This window comes from Rattus norvegicus, chromosome 7 (genome assembly GCF_036323735.1).
Source record: "Rattus norvegicus strain BN/NHsdMcwi chromosome 7, GRCr8, whole genome shotgun sequence".
Lineage (NCBI taxonomy): Eukaryota > Metazoa > Chordata > Mammalia > Rodentia > Muridae > Rattus > Rattus norvegicus.
In genome coordinates, this window is record NC_086025.1 from 1,415,447 (window position 1) to 1,432,391 (window position 16,945).

The 16,945-nt window shown below is 47.4% G+C and overlaps 2 protein-coding genes and 1 non-coding gene across 23 annotated transcripts in view; 1 reads left to right on the forward strand and 2 right to left on the reverse strand.

Moving 5' to 3' along the window:
• Positions 1-44: 44 nt before the first annotated feature.
• Nabp2 (nucleic acid binding protein 2) lies at positions 45-5,667 on the reverse strand. Of its 6 annotated transcripts, none has more exons than XM_006240770.5 (7): positions 5,466-5,667; positions 5,062-5,163; positions 4,496-4,634; positions 4,337-4,408; positions 4,104-4,185; positions 3,948-4,011; positions 45-568 (listed from the first exon to the last, which is right to left on the reverse strand). In XM_006240770.5, exons 2-7 carry the CDS (start codon positions 5,138-5,140, stop codon positions 369-371), a joined length of 636 nt encoding a protein of 211 aa, XP_006240832.1. In that variant the 5' UTR covers positions 5,141-5,163; positions 5,466-5,667; the 3' UTR covers positions 45-368. The 6 variants fall into 6 exon arrangements, with proteins under 6 accessions (XP_006240832.1, XP_006240831.1, NP_001231748.1 ...); XM_006240769.5 differs by having other exon boundaries at positions 5,321-5,648; NM_001244819.1 differs by having other exon boundaries at positions 5,551-5,647.
• On the reverse strand, positions 3,391-3,535 carry LOC120094016 (small nucleolar RNA SNORA79). Its single transcript, XR_005487709.1, has one exon. It is a non-coding gene; the product is annotated as a small nucleolar RNA SNORA79 (small nucleolar RNA).
• A 1,537-nt stretch (positions 5,668-7,204) lies between the features above and the next one.
• Positions 7,205-16,945, forward strand: part of Rnf41 (ring finger protein 41) — a 39,050-nt gene continuing 29,309 nt past the window's right edge. For 3 of the 16 annotated variants that reach the window (XM_063263704.1, XM_063263710.1, XM_063263707.1), the window contains exons 1-2: positions 7,290-7,479; positions 10,962-11,144. The gene's annotated coding sequence lies outside the window, so the exon portion shown is untranslated. Of the gene's footprint in view, positions 7,640-8,527; positions 8,593-9,449; positions 9,542-10,961; positions 11,145-16,945 lie in introns of those variants that run through there. The other 13 variants (XM_063263705.1, XM_063263708.1, XM_063263706.1 and 10 more) reach the window with 11 other exon arrangements.

The window sequence follows — 16,945 nt, forward strand, 5'->3', positions numbered from 1 at the left end:
AAGTACACACCTACTAACCTCTTTCCTATGAGAGAAACAGAGAATCCAGAACAAGTGGGAATGTTTATTAGGAAGAGGGATTTCAGTTAGACCCTCATATCCCACACAAAATCCAGACTGTCTTTTCCAAAGGAGGGCAGGCAGAGGACCTGGATCCCAGGGGACAGACAGCATCAGCAGGACAAGGAGGGCGTGAGTTTGAGGTGGATAAGACCACTGCTTACCACCCCTCCAGCGAAATTTAGTGGCTAAAACACAGCTACTTCACCCTCTAATCCCAAAGCTACAGCCTAATGGAAAACTGTCTTCTTCTCTGAAGAGACACCTGGGTCGTGGCTGTGGTAGGAGGAAGGAAGCCTCATCTCTTGCTATCTCTTGCTGCTCCTGCGGGTTTCTTTGCCGTTGCTGACAGGGCTGCTGGAGGGGCCAGGAGGGCCAGAAGGCGTGTGGTTGGGCTGGCTTCGAGTGATTCGGGTGCTGGGGGGATGTGAGGGGGCGTGAGAGGGATGGGGGCCACCAACAGGACCTGGCTGGGTGCTCAGTCCATTCCCGTTCTGGCTCTCGGAAGCTGGTTGTAGGAGGGGAAGAAACAGAGTTAGGTAGATAAGGTAAGAAAGGGTCCATCTTCAAAGCCCGCTTCTATGCCCCAGAGAGTGGATGTGTCTTCAACAAACATAACTGCATGAATGCTGTTGTACAAAGAGACTATGGGTTGCAAGTAAGAATGGGCCCCTAGCATTGACAATTTTAACTATCAACTTGACATAACCTAGAGTCTCCTAGGGAGAGTCTGCCTACGTTGGTTGGCCTGTGGATATGTCTATAGGGGATTATAGTTAATTTAATTTTGCAGGAAGACCCAGCCCAACTGCAGGTAGTCCTATTCCCTAAGCAGGTGGTCCTGAATAGAGTACAAAAAGCTATGGGCTCCAAGTATGAATGGGACCCCTCAATAATTTTGGGAGTTGCTCCATGAACCATATAAAGTTACATCTTACATATCTCTGCATCATTGGAAATTAGACCTAGAATTAGTTCAAGGTTCAAGGACCTCTGAAAAAAAAGTCCTATGGCCCTGCATTACGTCATTTTCCTTGTCTTTCTTTTTTACACTTATTTTTATTTTATGTGTAAGAGTTTTGCCTGTATGTGTATGTATGTAGGGGCACCACATTGCCTGAAGAGGGCATATGAGGACAGAAAGGGCCCCAGATTCCCGAAACTGGAGTTACAGACTGTCTGTCGTGAGCTGCCATGAGGGTGTTGAGAACCCAACCAGGTCTCCTACAAAAGCAGCCCTCTGTTCTTAACTGCCAAACCATCTCTCCATCCCTTACATGATCTTCAGCTGAGAACATAGGCTACCTTTTATGGTGGAATTAAATGGTATCAATTTTGATTCTAATATTGGAGGTTCGCCACAAAGTCAGTACTAGTAGGCGATATCTGTGGTCATATGTCATATCTGCGGGACTGGCTCCAATGGTGGTCCTGTGCACACACCTGATGGGAACTGTAATTGACCTAGTTATATATGATCAAGTGGGTGCTCCTTCTGTTTCTTGTTTTGAGACAGGCAGGGTCCTACAGAGTCCTGACTGTCCTGGAATGCACTAAATACACCAGGCTGGCCTCAGACTCACAGAGATTCACCAGTCAATAACTCCTAAAGAGATTAAAGGTGTGTGGCTGTCACACGGAGGTTGGGCGTCGCATTCTGAGTGGAGAAACTGGGAAGAACAAGAACACAAGCATGCACTCGGGTAAGCGAGCACTCATTCGTCCTCTCTGCTGGTGACTGTGGTTTCAGTTGGCAATGGACAGAGGCCCCACAAGACTACTAGGAAGGGTTTGGGGCGGTGGCTCAATGGTTAGAAGCTTTGGCTTCCAGCACCTACACTGCAGTAACAACCATCTGCAACTCCAATTCCAGAGGATCTGCTGGGCTCTTCTCCTTTCCTCAGGCACTGAATGCATGTGGTATAGTCATTCGTGCAGACAAAACATATGTATAAGGTAAAAATAGATAAAATCAAGAGAGAGAGAGAGGGAGAGGGAGGGAGAGAGAGAGGGAGAGAGAGAGGGAGAGAGAGGAAGAGGGAGAGATAGAGAGAGGGAGGGAGAGATGGAGAGAGAGAGGGAGAGGAAGGGAGAGAGAGAGGGAGAGAGAGAGAGAGGGAGGGAGAGATGGAGAGAGAGGGAGAGAGAGGGAGGGAGAGAGAGAGAGAGGGAGGGAGGGGGGAGAGAGAGGGGGAGACTACAACAAATCACCATCTAGAGACTCTGCAGCCATAGGAGTTACAATGTATCACCAATGTGTATCTTGTGATGTCAGTGTAAATCAGCCTACAGAGCTGTGAGCCTTAAAAAGGCTATATATCTTTTGTATAAATAAATTTATAATAAGTAACCATGTGATATATGTTGCTAGCTTTTGTATTTACAATTCTTTCATTTTCATGTTTTTGAGACAAGGTTTTACTATGTATGTGGCCTAGAATTTGCTATGTAGTCCAGGCTGGTCTCAAATTTACAGTGATTCTTCTGCCTCCACCACTCCAGTACTGGGGTGTGTGCCATTACACCCTGCTATACTATATTTGCTGTTATTATTCCAGAAAGGAAAATCCAAATGGATTGTTTGTTTGAGACAAGGTCTAGCTTTAAACCCTAGACTGGATAGGAACTTTGTGACAATTCTTTTGCCTCATTTCCTCCCCAATGCTAGGATCATGGTTGTGAAATTTAACATAAATAACAACAAAATGATTTTTAAAAATGTAGCATATTCCAGAACTAGTCAGGCCTAAGCAGGGGGATCTCTGTGAGTCTGAGATCAGTTTGGACAACATAGTGAGACACTGTAGCAAAAGAAAAGAAAGGGAGAAAAGAAAAGAAGAAAGAAGAAAAAGAAAAGAAATTAAAAAGAAAAGTATAGGGGCTGGACCTGGGTTCAGTTCCCAGCAACCACATAGTGGTTCACAACCATCTGTAATGGGAACCGATTCACTTTTCTGGTATGTCTGAAGAGAGCGACAGTGTACCTCCATATATAAAATAAATAAGTAAATCTTAAAAAAAAAGAAAAATATAATACAGATTATGCCACACAGCCTAGGAATCAAGTAGGCCACATGGTTGAGGGGTGTGTGTGTGTGTGTGTGTGTGTGTGTGTGTGTGTGTGTGTATGTGTGTGTGTACCTACTTCTTGGAATATGTTCCTATGACTTAGCGATTTATGACTGCATACATGTGTAGTCACAAATATATATTCATAAATATATATACACACATATATGAATATGAATGATGGGACATATATGGACTTATTACAGAGAATTTATAATATTTTAAATGCGGTACATGTGATCCTGTTTGCTCTTTTTTTTTTATTGTGTGGCCCCGCAAATTTCAGAGAATACATAGATAATCCCAATATCTTGATATTCTCTGAGTAAAAAAAAAATCAACTTTAATTTATGATGCCCTGAAATCCTAGTGCCATGCCTACAGGCAACAGGAGGAATAGTCATTACATCCTGTTTGCTCTCAACAGTCATTTGGCACATGTGGAGAAACCATGTTCCTTTGTTTCTTGGCTGGTGGTAAGGGGAGGAAAGGGAACCTCAGGTCTTTGAGTTCTTGCACCACTGAGACTTGCAGAAGATGTAAAACATGAAGGAGAGGGGTTGGGGATTTAGCTCAGTGGTAGAGCGCTTGCCTAGGAAGCACAAGGCCCTGGGTTGGATCCTCAGCTCCGAAGAAAAAAAAAAAAAAAAAAAGAACCAAAAAAAACCAAAAAACAAAAACATGAAGGAGAACTGGGTGGAGGGGAACATCCTGAGAGAGGAAGCACTTGGAAAAGGGAACGAGAGAACCCCTCTTTCCTGACTGAGGAGGATAGGGGACTTAAAGGAGCCAGTGGAAGGAAAGAAATGGATTCCTACCTGGAGAGGCGGCAGGGGGTCCTGTGGTAGCTTGTGGGGCAGTAGGGCTGCTGTCATTCTGCACCTGAAGGCACAGATAGATACTCAAACCCTCTTCAACATCATGCTGCCTGACCTGATCTGCCATTTTCTCTAACGTCAGGCGCGGGGACTCACCGATTTGTTGGATGCCTGCTGGGTGTTATACTCTGGATTGGGCTCGCTGAAATTAGGAACTTCAGAATAAACCATGCAGAATCTGCAAAGAAGGGAAAGCCTGGGACTCATCCACCGGGCCACAGACAAGTCCAGCCAGGAGACGCAGGCTGCAGGCTGCATTGCGTCCTTGTAAACCCTAACTTGCCCACTTTGGGTTCCTAGTGCTTATCTTAATTCCCGAGACAACTTACTCTCCAATCTTTTGCAGATCGCCCCCACGGCCAGTGTATAGTGTCAGACAACCTTTGAACACTGAGGCGTACCTGTGGGGTGAAGCAGGATTCAGTCTTCAGAAAAGTTGGAGGGACTTTTAACCACACCCTACCGCTGTTGGTGCTAGGAGCCCTTACCCTTTGGTGAGTCGGATAATGTCCCCGGGTTGGATTAGGTTGCCCACATCGTCCCACACTGAGATGTTGATGCTGCCCGTTTTGTCTGCCACTTTACAAGTCCGAACCTCGTGCCCATCCTTTGTCTTGGTCACCCGACCTTTCAGGGAAGAAATACATGAGAATGGCAATAAAGTCATACAGGTCGTGATAATAGTGCGAGTCTGGGTATAGGTTGAGAGAGGTAAAAGAACAGAAGCAAAGCCCACATCCCTCCTTGTTGAGCAGGTTATGCGTGGGTGTATGGTGCGGTTGTGGAGGGTCCAGCACCATGGAGAGAGCCCTGAGTGGAAAAAAGGCCCGCGTGGCTAGTGAGGCATTAGTCAGACGTTTATTTCGTTTTACCTATTTTATACCTTTCAGCAGCTCCCTATGCCAGCGGTCTAAGAGATTAAAATGAGCAGGGCCTTGTGGGCGCCTCCTCCCTGTCCAGACAAGTTAAGAACGCAGGCGGTGGTCCCGTGTGCTCCCACTCTCCATGCTCCTCCCCCTTTGCTCCCACGAGTCCACTGCGCATGCATAGCCACCTGTCTCCAGTACAATGAAGATAAGGTTCAGATTCTTGAGCCCGGGCTTGATATCCTTCACGAAGGTCTCGGTCGTCATGCTTCCCGAGCCGTGGCACCCCGCTGGAAGCGGAAATGGGAGATGAAGATTCAAGGCTTGGAGCCTCTGCCCCATGCTCCCGCTTGGCCTACCCATCACAGCAGGCGGGAATTTGGCAGCCTTGGTCCCCCTCTAACCCTTCTGGGAGGTTAGAAACGAACTTCCCTGGGGGCCTCGTACTTCAAGATCAGAACTTATAGATCTCTGGGTAAGATGCTTAGGGGGATGGAAGGCCCTCTGTCAGGATGCCTTCAGTCTCACGCTCCGAAGCGGGGAGGCTGAAGGAGACTCGTAGGGAACCCGGTGCAGCTCCAGGGAACAGAACCTCACTCGGCAGATCTTCCTGAACTCTCGTCCCCGCGACCCAGAACTCGGTCCATCCCCTACCCGATTCGCAGCCCACCACCCACCCAGCCAGCAGGCCGGACTGTGCACACCGCCAAGCCACCCGCAGGGGGAGCCAGGGGGCTGGCTGCCGCCGGATGCTGCGGAAAGGAACGCGGGAGCGCGTACATTCCCGGAAACGTCCCCTGATCTCCTCCAGCCAATAGAGTCCTATCTGCCGCCCAAAGCGCCCCACCTCCGGCCACCGCCCATCCAATCAGGCTCCGAGATTCCCTCCCCGCCATGGGGGCAGTTTTAGGTTTTAAAGGAGCCTCGCACAATATTAGCTCTGTCGGGGAAAAGATGACCGGACCATTAGGGGGCGCCTCAGCTACCAGTCTTCCCTTCCGCTCAAAGAATGCACTTCGGGCTCTTAAGATTTTATTTTCCCTTCAAGTAGTGTCACAAAGGAAAAAAGGTCCCAAGGGCTTTGGGATGCAGCGGGCAAACGTTTTAATTCCAGCCTGTTTCTTTGCTTCTTTTCCAGGCAGTTCTTAAACATATAACTATTTTACACAGGAAAATGGAAAGTTAGGTAAAAGCTAATACGTTGGGCACGGCAGGAACTTACATATCTTTAATACACTAAACGGTTCGGCTCAGGGCTCTGGGACAAGTGGCATTTTCGCCATAGAAAGATAATTGGCAGACTCAGCCTCCTTTGAAAGACGTTGAACCCGGGACCTAAAAAGCAATCTTAAGCCTGGTTGGCAATGGGGATGGGGGAGTTGCAGGCGGATCTCTGAATTTGAGGCCAACCTATCCTACTTAGTGCATTCCAGCACAGACAGGAAAACAAAGAGAAACCCTGACTGGGGGAGGGGAGAGGAAGCAAATCTAATTTGGTTCACAGGGCACATCCGATTCCTATTTCCTTATTTCATTGGATCTCAGAGCCACCTAGAAGCTTTTGTTTTCTCCGGTACTTGTCAGATTGTCTTAAAAGGAAGCGGCTAGTTCTGTATTCTCACGAATAAGCCAGTGACATATGTACTAATGTGAATTGCCCTTTTAAAAAGAGAATATGACAATACTATTTGACACCAGATTAGCCTAAGAGGTAATGTAATTGCATTCCTTGTTTTGCTTAACCGCTTACCTATCACAGAGAGTTTTAAACTCCACCTCGACTCTCCTCAGGTTCTCTCCCACCCATATTTCCCCAACCGTTGCTTTGCAGCCTTAAGAAGTCAAATCCATTAGTGTTTCGGGGCATTCTGAGTTTTTGAAGAGCCATCTTGGATACTGCAAGAGTCTGGCTGGGGGCGGACGACCCCTGAGGCACCCTAGATTAAAGCTTTGCGGTGAGATACTCCCTCCCTCTCCACCCTGCGGCCTCCTAAGTTGACAGCAGTATCCATCCCCATGACTGTGAGTCACAAGGTCTGGAGGCTCCAGGATGCTGACCACAGCTCTGGAAACTGAGGGGCTGGGAGGACAGCAGGCCACGCCGTAGACCAGCTGCTCTGCAGCTGATGTAGACCTCGTCCCAGCGCTGCATCAGGTCTGGCATCCGTGTCGTGCACCACTGAACACAAAGTTACTCGGCAGTGCTGTACACCCAGGGTCGCCCCAGATCTTCCCACCTGAAGAACATAGAGCCCTCCCTCCCAAAAGGCTACACAGTCAATCCTGAAGAACTTCCGGTCTACAGCGGAGGCCTAGCTAGCCCCCGCCTCTCGTAGGCCGCTCGCTAGGAGCGTCCAGGCGCCACCGAGTTAAACAGAGAGGCGGGGCTTGGTGACGAGCTTCCGCCCCGTTGCGTAGCAGCAGTGGGCGTGGTCAAGGGCTAGCTCGAGAAGGCGAGGAGTGGTCGGAACCTTCTTCTCCATCCTTCTCTTCCCCTTCCCCTACGGGGAAAGGTTGAGACCCGGTACGCAGGCTGCGCCGCGGCCCCCGTGGCCTCAGCTACAGCCAGGTCCCGCGTCCGGAGAAGCCAGGCCGCGTCCCGTGCGGTTCGTAGTGCGCCTGAGCGAGCTTATAACCCGGGGTTGGGGGAGAGGGGGTGAGGTCCCCGTGGATTGGCGCCTGGGTCCGAGGTGCTCGGGGTCGGGAGGAAGGGTGGAGAGGAGGAGGAAAATGGAGGAAAGGAGCTCCGCTGGGAGGAGTCGGGAGGTGAGCTGGGGTCTCTGGAGCTTGGGAAGGTCCTCTGGAGTAGGGGAAGCCTTGGGAAGTACGGGAGTGGCCTTGGGCCGGTCTGAGGACCCGGCTGGAGCAGACCGCTGGGGCTGAGGGACAACATGGAGTTTAAATGACAATGATTGACAGACAGGCCTAGAGACGAAGAGGGGAACGTTCTGGGGGCTAGCCTTGGCAGGGACAGCGGAACCCAAACCTCCGCCCTCCAAGCGCCATAGCTTGGCTTCTTTCCCATGCCTTGTCTTTGGCAGCCTTGTCTTTCTCTTTTATTCCTTCGCCGCTCCTCTTCCCTCCCACCCCTCCGAGGACTCTTACATTCCTTACATCTTTGCCCCTGAATGATTTGCAGCCCCGCTCTCTGGCACGCACCATCCATCCACTCATTTAATACACTGAAAAGCCCACCCCAGCCCAGGAGGCAGGGCATTTGTGGGGCAGAGAGCGGGGGAGAAGCGGGCAGGAGAAAGACTCGAAAAAGCAGGATGAGGAGGTTTTAGGTTGGCACACTAACTTCACTTCAACTGGTAGCAAATGTTGTGGTTACCAAGGCCACTGTTCTTGGAGACTGACCTATGAGAATCTTGGCAGGTACTTCTTTTTTTTATTTTTTTATTTTTTATTATTTTTTTTTTTCTTTTTTTCGGAGCTGGGGACCGAACCCAGGGCCTTGCGCTTCCTAGGTAAGCGCTCTACCACTGAGCTAAATCCTCAGCCCCTGGCAGGTACTTCTTATACAATCGTTTTAACCAATAACAGGATTGTTGGCTGCTAGTGTTCCCCCAAGAACAGGATTGGCTAGTGCCAAGGGAAAGTGAGGGGTTGCAATAGGATTGTTCTGCAGTGTCTTCCCATACCTTGTTGCAGGGCCTACTTTGCAGTAACTGAAAAGAAGGAGCAAGCATTTTCAAACATTTCCTCTGGTTCTCACTGTGAGTTTACTTTGCCATTCTGTTGCTGAGACAGCTTATGAGAGCAGTCTTAAACGTGTGCTCTCGAGTGAGTTTATTATCTCATTTGATTTGCAGGGCAGTAGGTTAGAAAAGGCCAAGTGTCATCGTCTCTATTTGATAGTTGATGACTCGGCTTGTTTGAAGCTGTCCTGTCAGTGGATGGTAAAGCTTCAACCGGAATCCACGACCTCTCTCTCCTAATTCAATGCTTGGCTGACAAGCCCTGGTCCATTTTCTTAGGGGTTAATTTTCCCAGTATGGGAAGCTTTTTTGGTTTCTGTGTTTGGACCTTGTTCCAAGGAGACCAAGCGTAGCCAGTATAGCACCTGGTCCTGGGGTGTTTACTTTTGACTGTTCGGGTGCTTGCTCCAGATTGTTGAGAAATGGGGTGTTGTTCAAAGGAAGGAAGCACTCCTCCTCCTGTGTCACGTGGGGTAGGGAGGAGCATTAGCTCTCCCGTCTCTGGACGACAGTGAAGGAAAATGCCCTGCTTTACACCTTTCCCCTTCACCAAGAACACGCTGTAGTCGATGAGCGTGGTGAACTGCGAGCACGTGTACCACACTCAGGAGACAGGAGCAGTTGTGTTTTGCACGAAAGATCACCACCAAGTACTCTATCCTCACTTACCCTTTGCACTGTTGATACACACAGGACAATGAGCCAGGAACTTTAATTAGTCGTCCTGTATGCCCTTGACTCAGACCCCCAGGGCCCTGCAATGGCCCTGAGTCCCACCCTTGCAGGCATGACCTAGTCAGCCCAGCTTTACTGCTTTCTGGTCTACCAGGTTGGCCACCTGGAACAACACTACCTCTACTTTTCCTCCTTCCCAGTTGTCTGAGAAGGGCTCCTGCCTCGTAGCCTCTGCTGACCTTGAGTTCACAGTGACCTTCCCAACTCAGCCTCCCAGGTGTTGGGATTGCAGGTATGAGCAACTGACTTCATTCTTTCCATTTACAAGTACCACCCACTTTCTCTGTCCCCACCCCTCTTCTCTCCTTTGTTTAAAACCTCATTCCCTTCAGAGTTGTTTCCCAGTTTGCACCTATAGCAATATTATTGAGTATTCTCTGTGCGAGATAATGTTTTCCACATGGAAACCGGGGTGTTTGGGGGTTTTCTTAATTTATCGAGACAGGGTCTCTGTGTACTCCAGGCTTACGGCCTTGCCTGGAATGATCTGAAACCCTGTTCTCTCACTGTCTTCTGGCTTTTTCCAGTCCTGGCACTGTAGGCATGCACTCTCAAGCACGGGGCTAAGGACTGGATCCCAGTGCCTTGTAGTCCTCTAGCTGCTGAGGTGCATCCCCAGGGCCACTTTTAGTTTTGTTGGAGACAAAGTTTGGAACTTGCTACATAGCCCAAACTGGCCTTGAACTCAAATTCTCCTACTTCACCTACCAAGTGCTGGGATTGCAGACATGGGCTGCCCTCCCTGACCTCAAGAATTGTTTTTACATGATATCATATAAATGAAATCACCTTGGAAATATTAAAGGATAGTACAGGGTGAGCATTATAAATTTGGAATTTTTAGGATTGCTTGTCGTTTTATGTGCTGAATAAAGAAGTGTATATACAGGGGCTGGAGAGATGGCTCAGTGGTTAAGAGCAGTGACTGCCCTTCCAGAGAACTGGGACTTGATTCCAAACCACCCACAAGGCAGTTCAGAACATACTGTAACTCCAGTACCAGGGAATCTACTTCTGGCCTCCTCCGGCACCAGGCACAAATGTGGTTCTCAGACATATATACAGGCAGTATACACAGACATACACATACATACATATATATACACATATATGTATATATGTGTATATATATAATGACATATATGACATATATATGACAAATAATTTTGAAAAATTAATGTGTGTATGTATATATATGTGTGTATATATGTGTATATATGTATGTATAATATATACACATACACTTTATTTTGAAACGGAATCCCATGTACTCCAAGCTGGCCTTGAACTTTGATCCTCTTGCCTCTACTTCTGGGGCACTAAGATTATATAGGCAGGCATCACTACCCGCCTGGTTTGTGTGGTGATAGGATTAAATTCAGGACTTTGAGAATGCTAGGCAAGCACGCTGTCACTGAGGTACAGCCTCTGCTTTCCTTTTCCCGTTTCTGTATGTTCTCAGACAAGTCTTGTCTCCAGTGGCTTCCCTTCTGTTCGTAGGGTAGTGCAGACAGAAGCCTGCAGTCCTGAAAGGAGTTTCTCCTCCTCTCTGCCTGGATGCCCCACCCATCATATCCAAGTCTGTCCAGTCTCACTGCTGAGTGAAGACAGCAGCCCTGCCTTACCTTTTCTCTCCCTGTGCCTATTAATAGAGCGCTCCTGATTGTGACATCACACCCACCCCTGGGCCATGAAACTTGTCTCTAGGAAGAAAGACTCAGTTGGAGAATAGCCAACAAGATGGGATACTTGGAGTGTCTCCTGAGTGGCACCAAGCAGAGGCATCAGGGGCTTGGAACCTTGTGAACAGGGAACCTGCCCCCACCACTTAGAAGGTAAAGGACCTTGGTTTGGGATCTCATTCCAACTCTTTTCCCTGGTCAGGGTTCCTTCTGACCTTGAAAATCTGGTGCCCTGAAGCTTTCCTAAAGTTAATGCATGCAATTTGTGTCTCTGTCTCGTTGGTAATTTCATGTTTTCTCTGTTTTTTTAATCTTACATACTCACTGGAATATATCTGTGCCTTAGCTTGAAGACAGTGGTTGCAATTACTCTTTCTTCCACCAGTCTCTGTCGGCAAGAAGATTGTATGTCAATGAAGAGGAGATTTGGGTTAACCACACAAGTAGGGCTGTGTGCTGGTGGACAATGGGAGTACCTGCTACAAGTTAGAGCCTTGCAGGCCTTGCATTAGGAATAGTATGAGTTCTTGTTTGCTTGTTTTTCAAGACAGAGTTTCTCTGTGTAGCCCTGGCTGTCCTGAATGAAACTCACTCTGTATACCAGGCTGGACTCGAACTCAGATCTACCTGCCAAAACAGCCAGGCCTACATTGTGAAGCCCTATCTCAAAAACAGAGAAACTACACAGATAGGTAAAATATCCTCTGGTAAATGGAGATCCCAGCATTCTGGGCTTAAACAGAACTTGGAAGTCAGGCAGCGCCACCTCTGTCTTCTAAGGGAGGAGACCTAGTTCTTAGAGAAGTTTCCGTTTAAGGAATCTCCTGTAAATAGGAAAGTGCTTCCTTTCAGGGAGTTGCTAGCAAGAGGGAGGTTAGTTGGTGGGAAAGCCAGGCATCTCTTGTAAAATAATTGCCATTTCTTATCCATTTTTGAATCATAGAGATTGTAGAGCCTTTTGGAAATTACATAGCCAAGATGTTCCTGTCACACAGAGTGAGAAACCGAGGCCTGGAGAACGCACTTGGTCAGCAATGGTGTTCGAGCTACGGCTCAGACAGAAGTGTTGTTATAATTTTCACTTTATTGTTAGTTTGTGCATGTGCGGAGGACTGCACCTTGGTTGCGTATGCAGCGGTCAGAGGACATTTGTGCACTTGCCTTCCTTTTCCCACCTTTATATGGGCTCCAGGGACTGAGCTGAGAATGCCAGGTTGGACAGCAAGCACTTTCAACCTGCTGAGCTGTCTCATCAGCTCCATCTCAAATGCAGTCATGGAGATTAAACATAGGGTGGGCTAGGCAAGCAAACACCCCTGAGCCATATCTCCAGCCCTGAGTGGCTTTACTCTGCTTTGAATCAGGCTTCTTTAGTCCATAAAAATTAAGTTCTGGTGGGTGAGCATAAGAGTTTAGCATTGAGGGCCAGAGAGATGGCTCAGAGGTTAAGAGCCTCTGACTATGGTTCCTGAGGTCCTGAGTTCAATTCCCAACACCCATATGGTGGCTCACAGCCATCTGTAATGGGATCTGATGCCCTCTTCTGGTGTGCATGAAAACAGCATTCATATGCATAACATATATGAATAAAAGTGTTTGGCTTTGAGAAACTGAAGAAAACAGAAACAAATAAGATCCAGACTGGTTACTTTAAACTGACTGAATGACATGGAGGTAGGTTCAGATGACGCTTCATATGGAATGGTTGACACAAGGGAATGAACGCCACTTCATTTTTTTCTAGATCTGTTTATTAGGAGACTGGAAGATACAATGACACGTTGTGGGAACGCATGAGGTCGTTCACCGGCTAATTTCTTACCTAGTTAAATTTCCTACAAGTTGGCCTGTCTCCGTAGGTGGGGCAGGCTTTAGAGCCATTTGTGTCTGATCTTTTTGTAGTAATTGAGGCTGGGCTGTACAGGTATGGAGAAGAGAGACCACATCACTTAGCGCTGACGCACCCTCACTCATCTGTCAAGAGTGGTGGCTGCATGCCCATTTACCCTCACATGCCCGTGACTTACAGCCATGACTTTACATGGCTGCTCTAATGCTTCTCTTAGCATCTGTGCGTGTATTAATGAATGCATGCTTTATACATCTGTGCACATAGATTGAAGGACCCCTAAGTGGTTGGGCATGGTGGCACACATCTTTAATCCAAGTACTTAAGAGACAGGCAAATGAATTTCTGAGACTTCAAGGGCTTCCAGGAGTCTGGTCTCTTCTTCTTCTTCTTTTTTTTTTTTTTTTTTTTTTTTTTTTTTGGTTCTTTTTTTTCAGAGCTGGGGACCGAACCCAGGGCCTTGCGCTTCCTAGGCAAGCGCTCTACCACTGAGCTAAATCCCCAGCCCCATGTCTCTTCTTAATCACTGCTAATTTCTCAGCTCCAGCTAGCCAGCATCAATTGTCCCAGTAACACAAAGGTTTTCCTTTAATGATTCTGGTCTCTTGTTAATCCTAGCTGATGCTTCAGTTCCAGCTCACCAGAACCACAGATCCTCAACTCAGAATCTGCAAAGGTCTTGATAAAGTTTTTAAGTAACTCTCGAACTTCCCTCTGGAACCTCACAAGCCAAACTGGCCTCAAATAACATCTTAAAAACACAAGTTACATGAGATTCCTATGCCCCCAAAGTAAACAGCATGGACTGTCTTCAGAGATGACACAGACTGCCTTGGGGGTACTGAAAGCTTGGAATGGCTAAGGACTGTGCTGTAAGCGTTGATAATGCCCCGTAGAGTTACTGGGGGCGGGGTCTTGCATGTCAGTCAGTAGTGAGACACTTGCCTGGCATGCTCCATGGCCTTACGTCTAAAACTGAGCAGCAAAGTCATGTATATTGGTGTACATCTTTACTCCAGGCAGAGGTAGGTGGATCTTCTCTGACTTTGAGCTTAGCTTGGTCTATGTAAGAAGTTCCTGGACAACCAAGGCTACATCAGTGAGAGGCATTAGCTAAAAATCTGCCCAAAACCTAGCAGAAACTTAGGCATAGGCTGGCTAGTTTTGTGTCAGTTTGACACAGCTAGAGTTATCAGAGAGGGAGCCTAAGTAGAGAAAGTGCCTCCATAAGACCAGGCTGTAGGCAAGCAAGTAGGGCATTTTCTTAATTAGTGATGGATGAGGAAGGACCCAGCCTATTGTGGGCTGGTGGTCCTGGCTGAGCAAGCCAGTAAGCAACACCCTCCATGGCCTCTGCATCAGCTCCAGCCTCCAGGATCCTGTCCTCCTGTTTGGGTCCCTGTCCTGACTTCTAGTGATGAGCAGTGATCTGGAAGTGTAAGCCAAATAAACCTTTTCCTCCCCAACTTGCTTTTAGTCATAGTGTTTCATTGCAGCAGTAGTAACTGTAATGACCATGTTGTTTTTGGAGGATCATGGAAGGACTTTGGAATTTGGGGCTTAAAAAGCCATCAAATGTTAAAGTTTGGTGAGCCTTTCTATTGGAGCTTAGAGGATAAGAATGTAAGTGGGACTTTAAAAGCAAGTTCCAGGGTAGCCAACACTGTTAATCAGAGACCCTGTCTCAAAAAACAAAACAAAAGGTATTTTTCCTTCCCTCCCTCTCCCTCTTTATTCCTCCCCTCTTTGCATGTTTCTACGGTAGGAATTGAACCCAGAACTTTGCGTCTACTAAGGGTTCCACCATTAAGCTACATCCTAGCCCAGCAGTGATTTAAAATGAATACAGAGCCAGAGAACTGGCAGTAAGTCAGTTTAGGGTTCTTGCTGGCAAGAGTGATCCCCAGAATCACAGACTTGTTGGTACATGTCAGACCTCAGCACAGGGAGGTACAGGCAGGAGAGTCCCAAGTTCAAACTCATCCTTGGCTACTGACTATATAAGGGAGCTCCAAAGCGCTAAACTGTCTCAAAGAAACAAAGTAGTATAGTGCAGTTTTTTGTTTTTTGTTTTTTTGGTTTTTTTGGTTCTTTTTTTCGGAGCTGGGGACCGAACCCAGGGCCTTGCACTTCCTAGGCAAGCGCTCTACCACTGAGCTAAATCCCCAACCCATAGTGCAGTTTTATAGGCATGTTTTCTACGTTGCCTTGGTTTTTGTTTTTGTTTTCGTTTTGACTTTTGACTTTTTGATACAGGGTTACTCTGTGTAGTGCCAGCTCTCCTGGAACTCTCTCTCTGTAGACCAGGCTGGCCTCAAACTCAGAGATCCACCTGCCTCTGACTCCTGAGTGCTGAGATATAAGGTGTGTGCACCACTGCCCAGCTTGTTTTATGTATGTTTTTAAAGATAGGTTCTCTATATAAACCAGGCTGGTCTCAAACCTACAGAGATCCTCTTAAGTGCTGGGAGTAAAGGTGTGAGCCACCATGCTTGTTTTGTTTTGTGGTGGAGGGGAGCCTCTTAATGTATAGACTGACAATCTCAGAATTTTTTATGCAGACTAAGTTAGCTTAAACTTGGACCTTCCTGCCCATACCTCTCAAGTGCTCGTATAATGAACCACTAAAACCAAGAAAGGGGGCATGGGGAGATGGCTCAGTGTTTAATCACTCGGTGTATAATTGGTGGTTGTGAAACTGGACTTTGGCCATCTGTCCAGTATCCCCCACTCCCCCCCACAGTGTTTGTTTGTTGCTTTGTTTTGCTTAAGACTGCATCTCATGTAGTCAAGGCTGGCCTCAAACTCTGTAGCTGAGAATGACCTTGAACATCTAATCTTCCTGTCTCTTTTACCTGAGTGTCAGGATACAGGTGTGTACCACCACACCTGTTTGTGTTGTATTGGGAAGCAAACGTGCATATCGGCCAGTTGGACTTTATCTCTAGCCTTGATTACCTTATATGTTTTGAAGCAGGGTCTGGGTCTATACCACTTCAGCCAGTAAAGTTAAAAGTCTTGGGGCTGAAGAAATGACTTAGTCTGTAAAGGCACCTACCATCAAGCTTGACTACCTGAGTTCAATCCCAGGACCCACAAGGTCGAAGGAGAGAACAGTCTCCCACAAGTTGTCCTCTGCCCTCCACACTCAGGCTGTACATGCATGTGCCTACAAACATACATGCACACACCCAGAATAAATAAAATGTAACAAGAACACTAATCTTCCAAATGTGGGTCTGGGGAGATGGGACAGTCAGTAAAGGCCCCACCACGTAAGCAGATCCCAGGCACCCATCTCAAAGCCAGGTGTAATTGTTGAATTTACGGCTATTGCCCTAGTGCCCCACATGGACAGACGGGTGGATCCTAAGAGATTTCTGGCCAGTCAGTCTAGCCCGTCTGTGAATCCAGGCCCACTGAAAACCTTCTTTTAAAACACGAGGGCTACTGAGATGGCACAATAGCTGGGTTGCCTTCTCAGCACCCACTTGGTGGCCCGCAGTCGTCTGTAAGGCCAGTTCCAGGGGATCCAACATCTTCTGGCCTCGGTAGGTACTGCATGCGTGCGGTGCACAGACATCTGTGCAGTTAACACGCCAGCACACATAGGACAAAACTAAAGAACAACCTAAGGACAAAAATGGTCAGAAAGGCCCTAATGTTCACCTCTGACCTCCATAGACACACACACACATACACATATACATACACGTACACACACAGACACATACATACATACACACACACACATACACACATAAATACACGTACACACACAGACACATACATACACACACACATACACACATACATACATGTACACACAGACACACACATATACACACACATTACAAAATAAATGAAACACTTCACAAATCCTTGCACAGGACTATGTTAATCTTTTTATAGTTCCAGTTTTAGTGTATGTTTCGTATACATTTTTCTATATTGATAGGTTGTTCTGGAATTTCATAGACGTATACCATGTGTTTTGGTCCCAGTCCCCCACACCTCCCTGCAGCCCTCTTTGTTCGTCTACTACTTTCCCTCCAACTCCGTGGGCTGCTCTTGGTTTGTGTTTTAAATTTATTTGAAGCGTGCA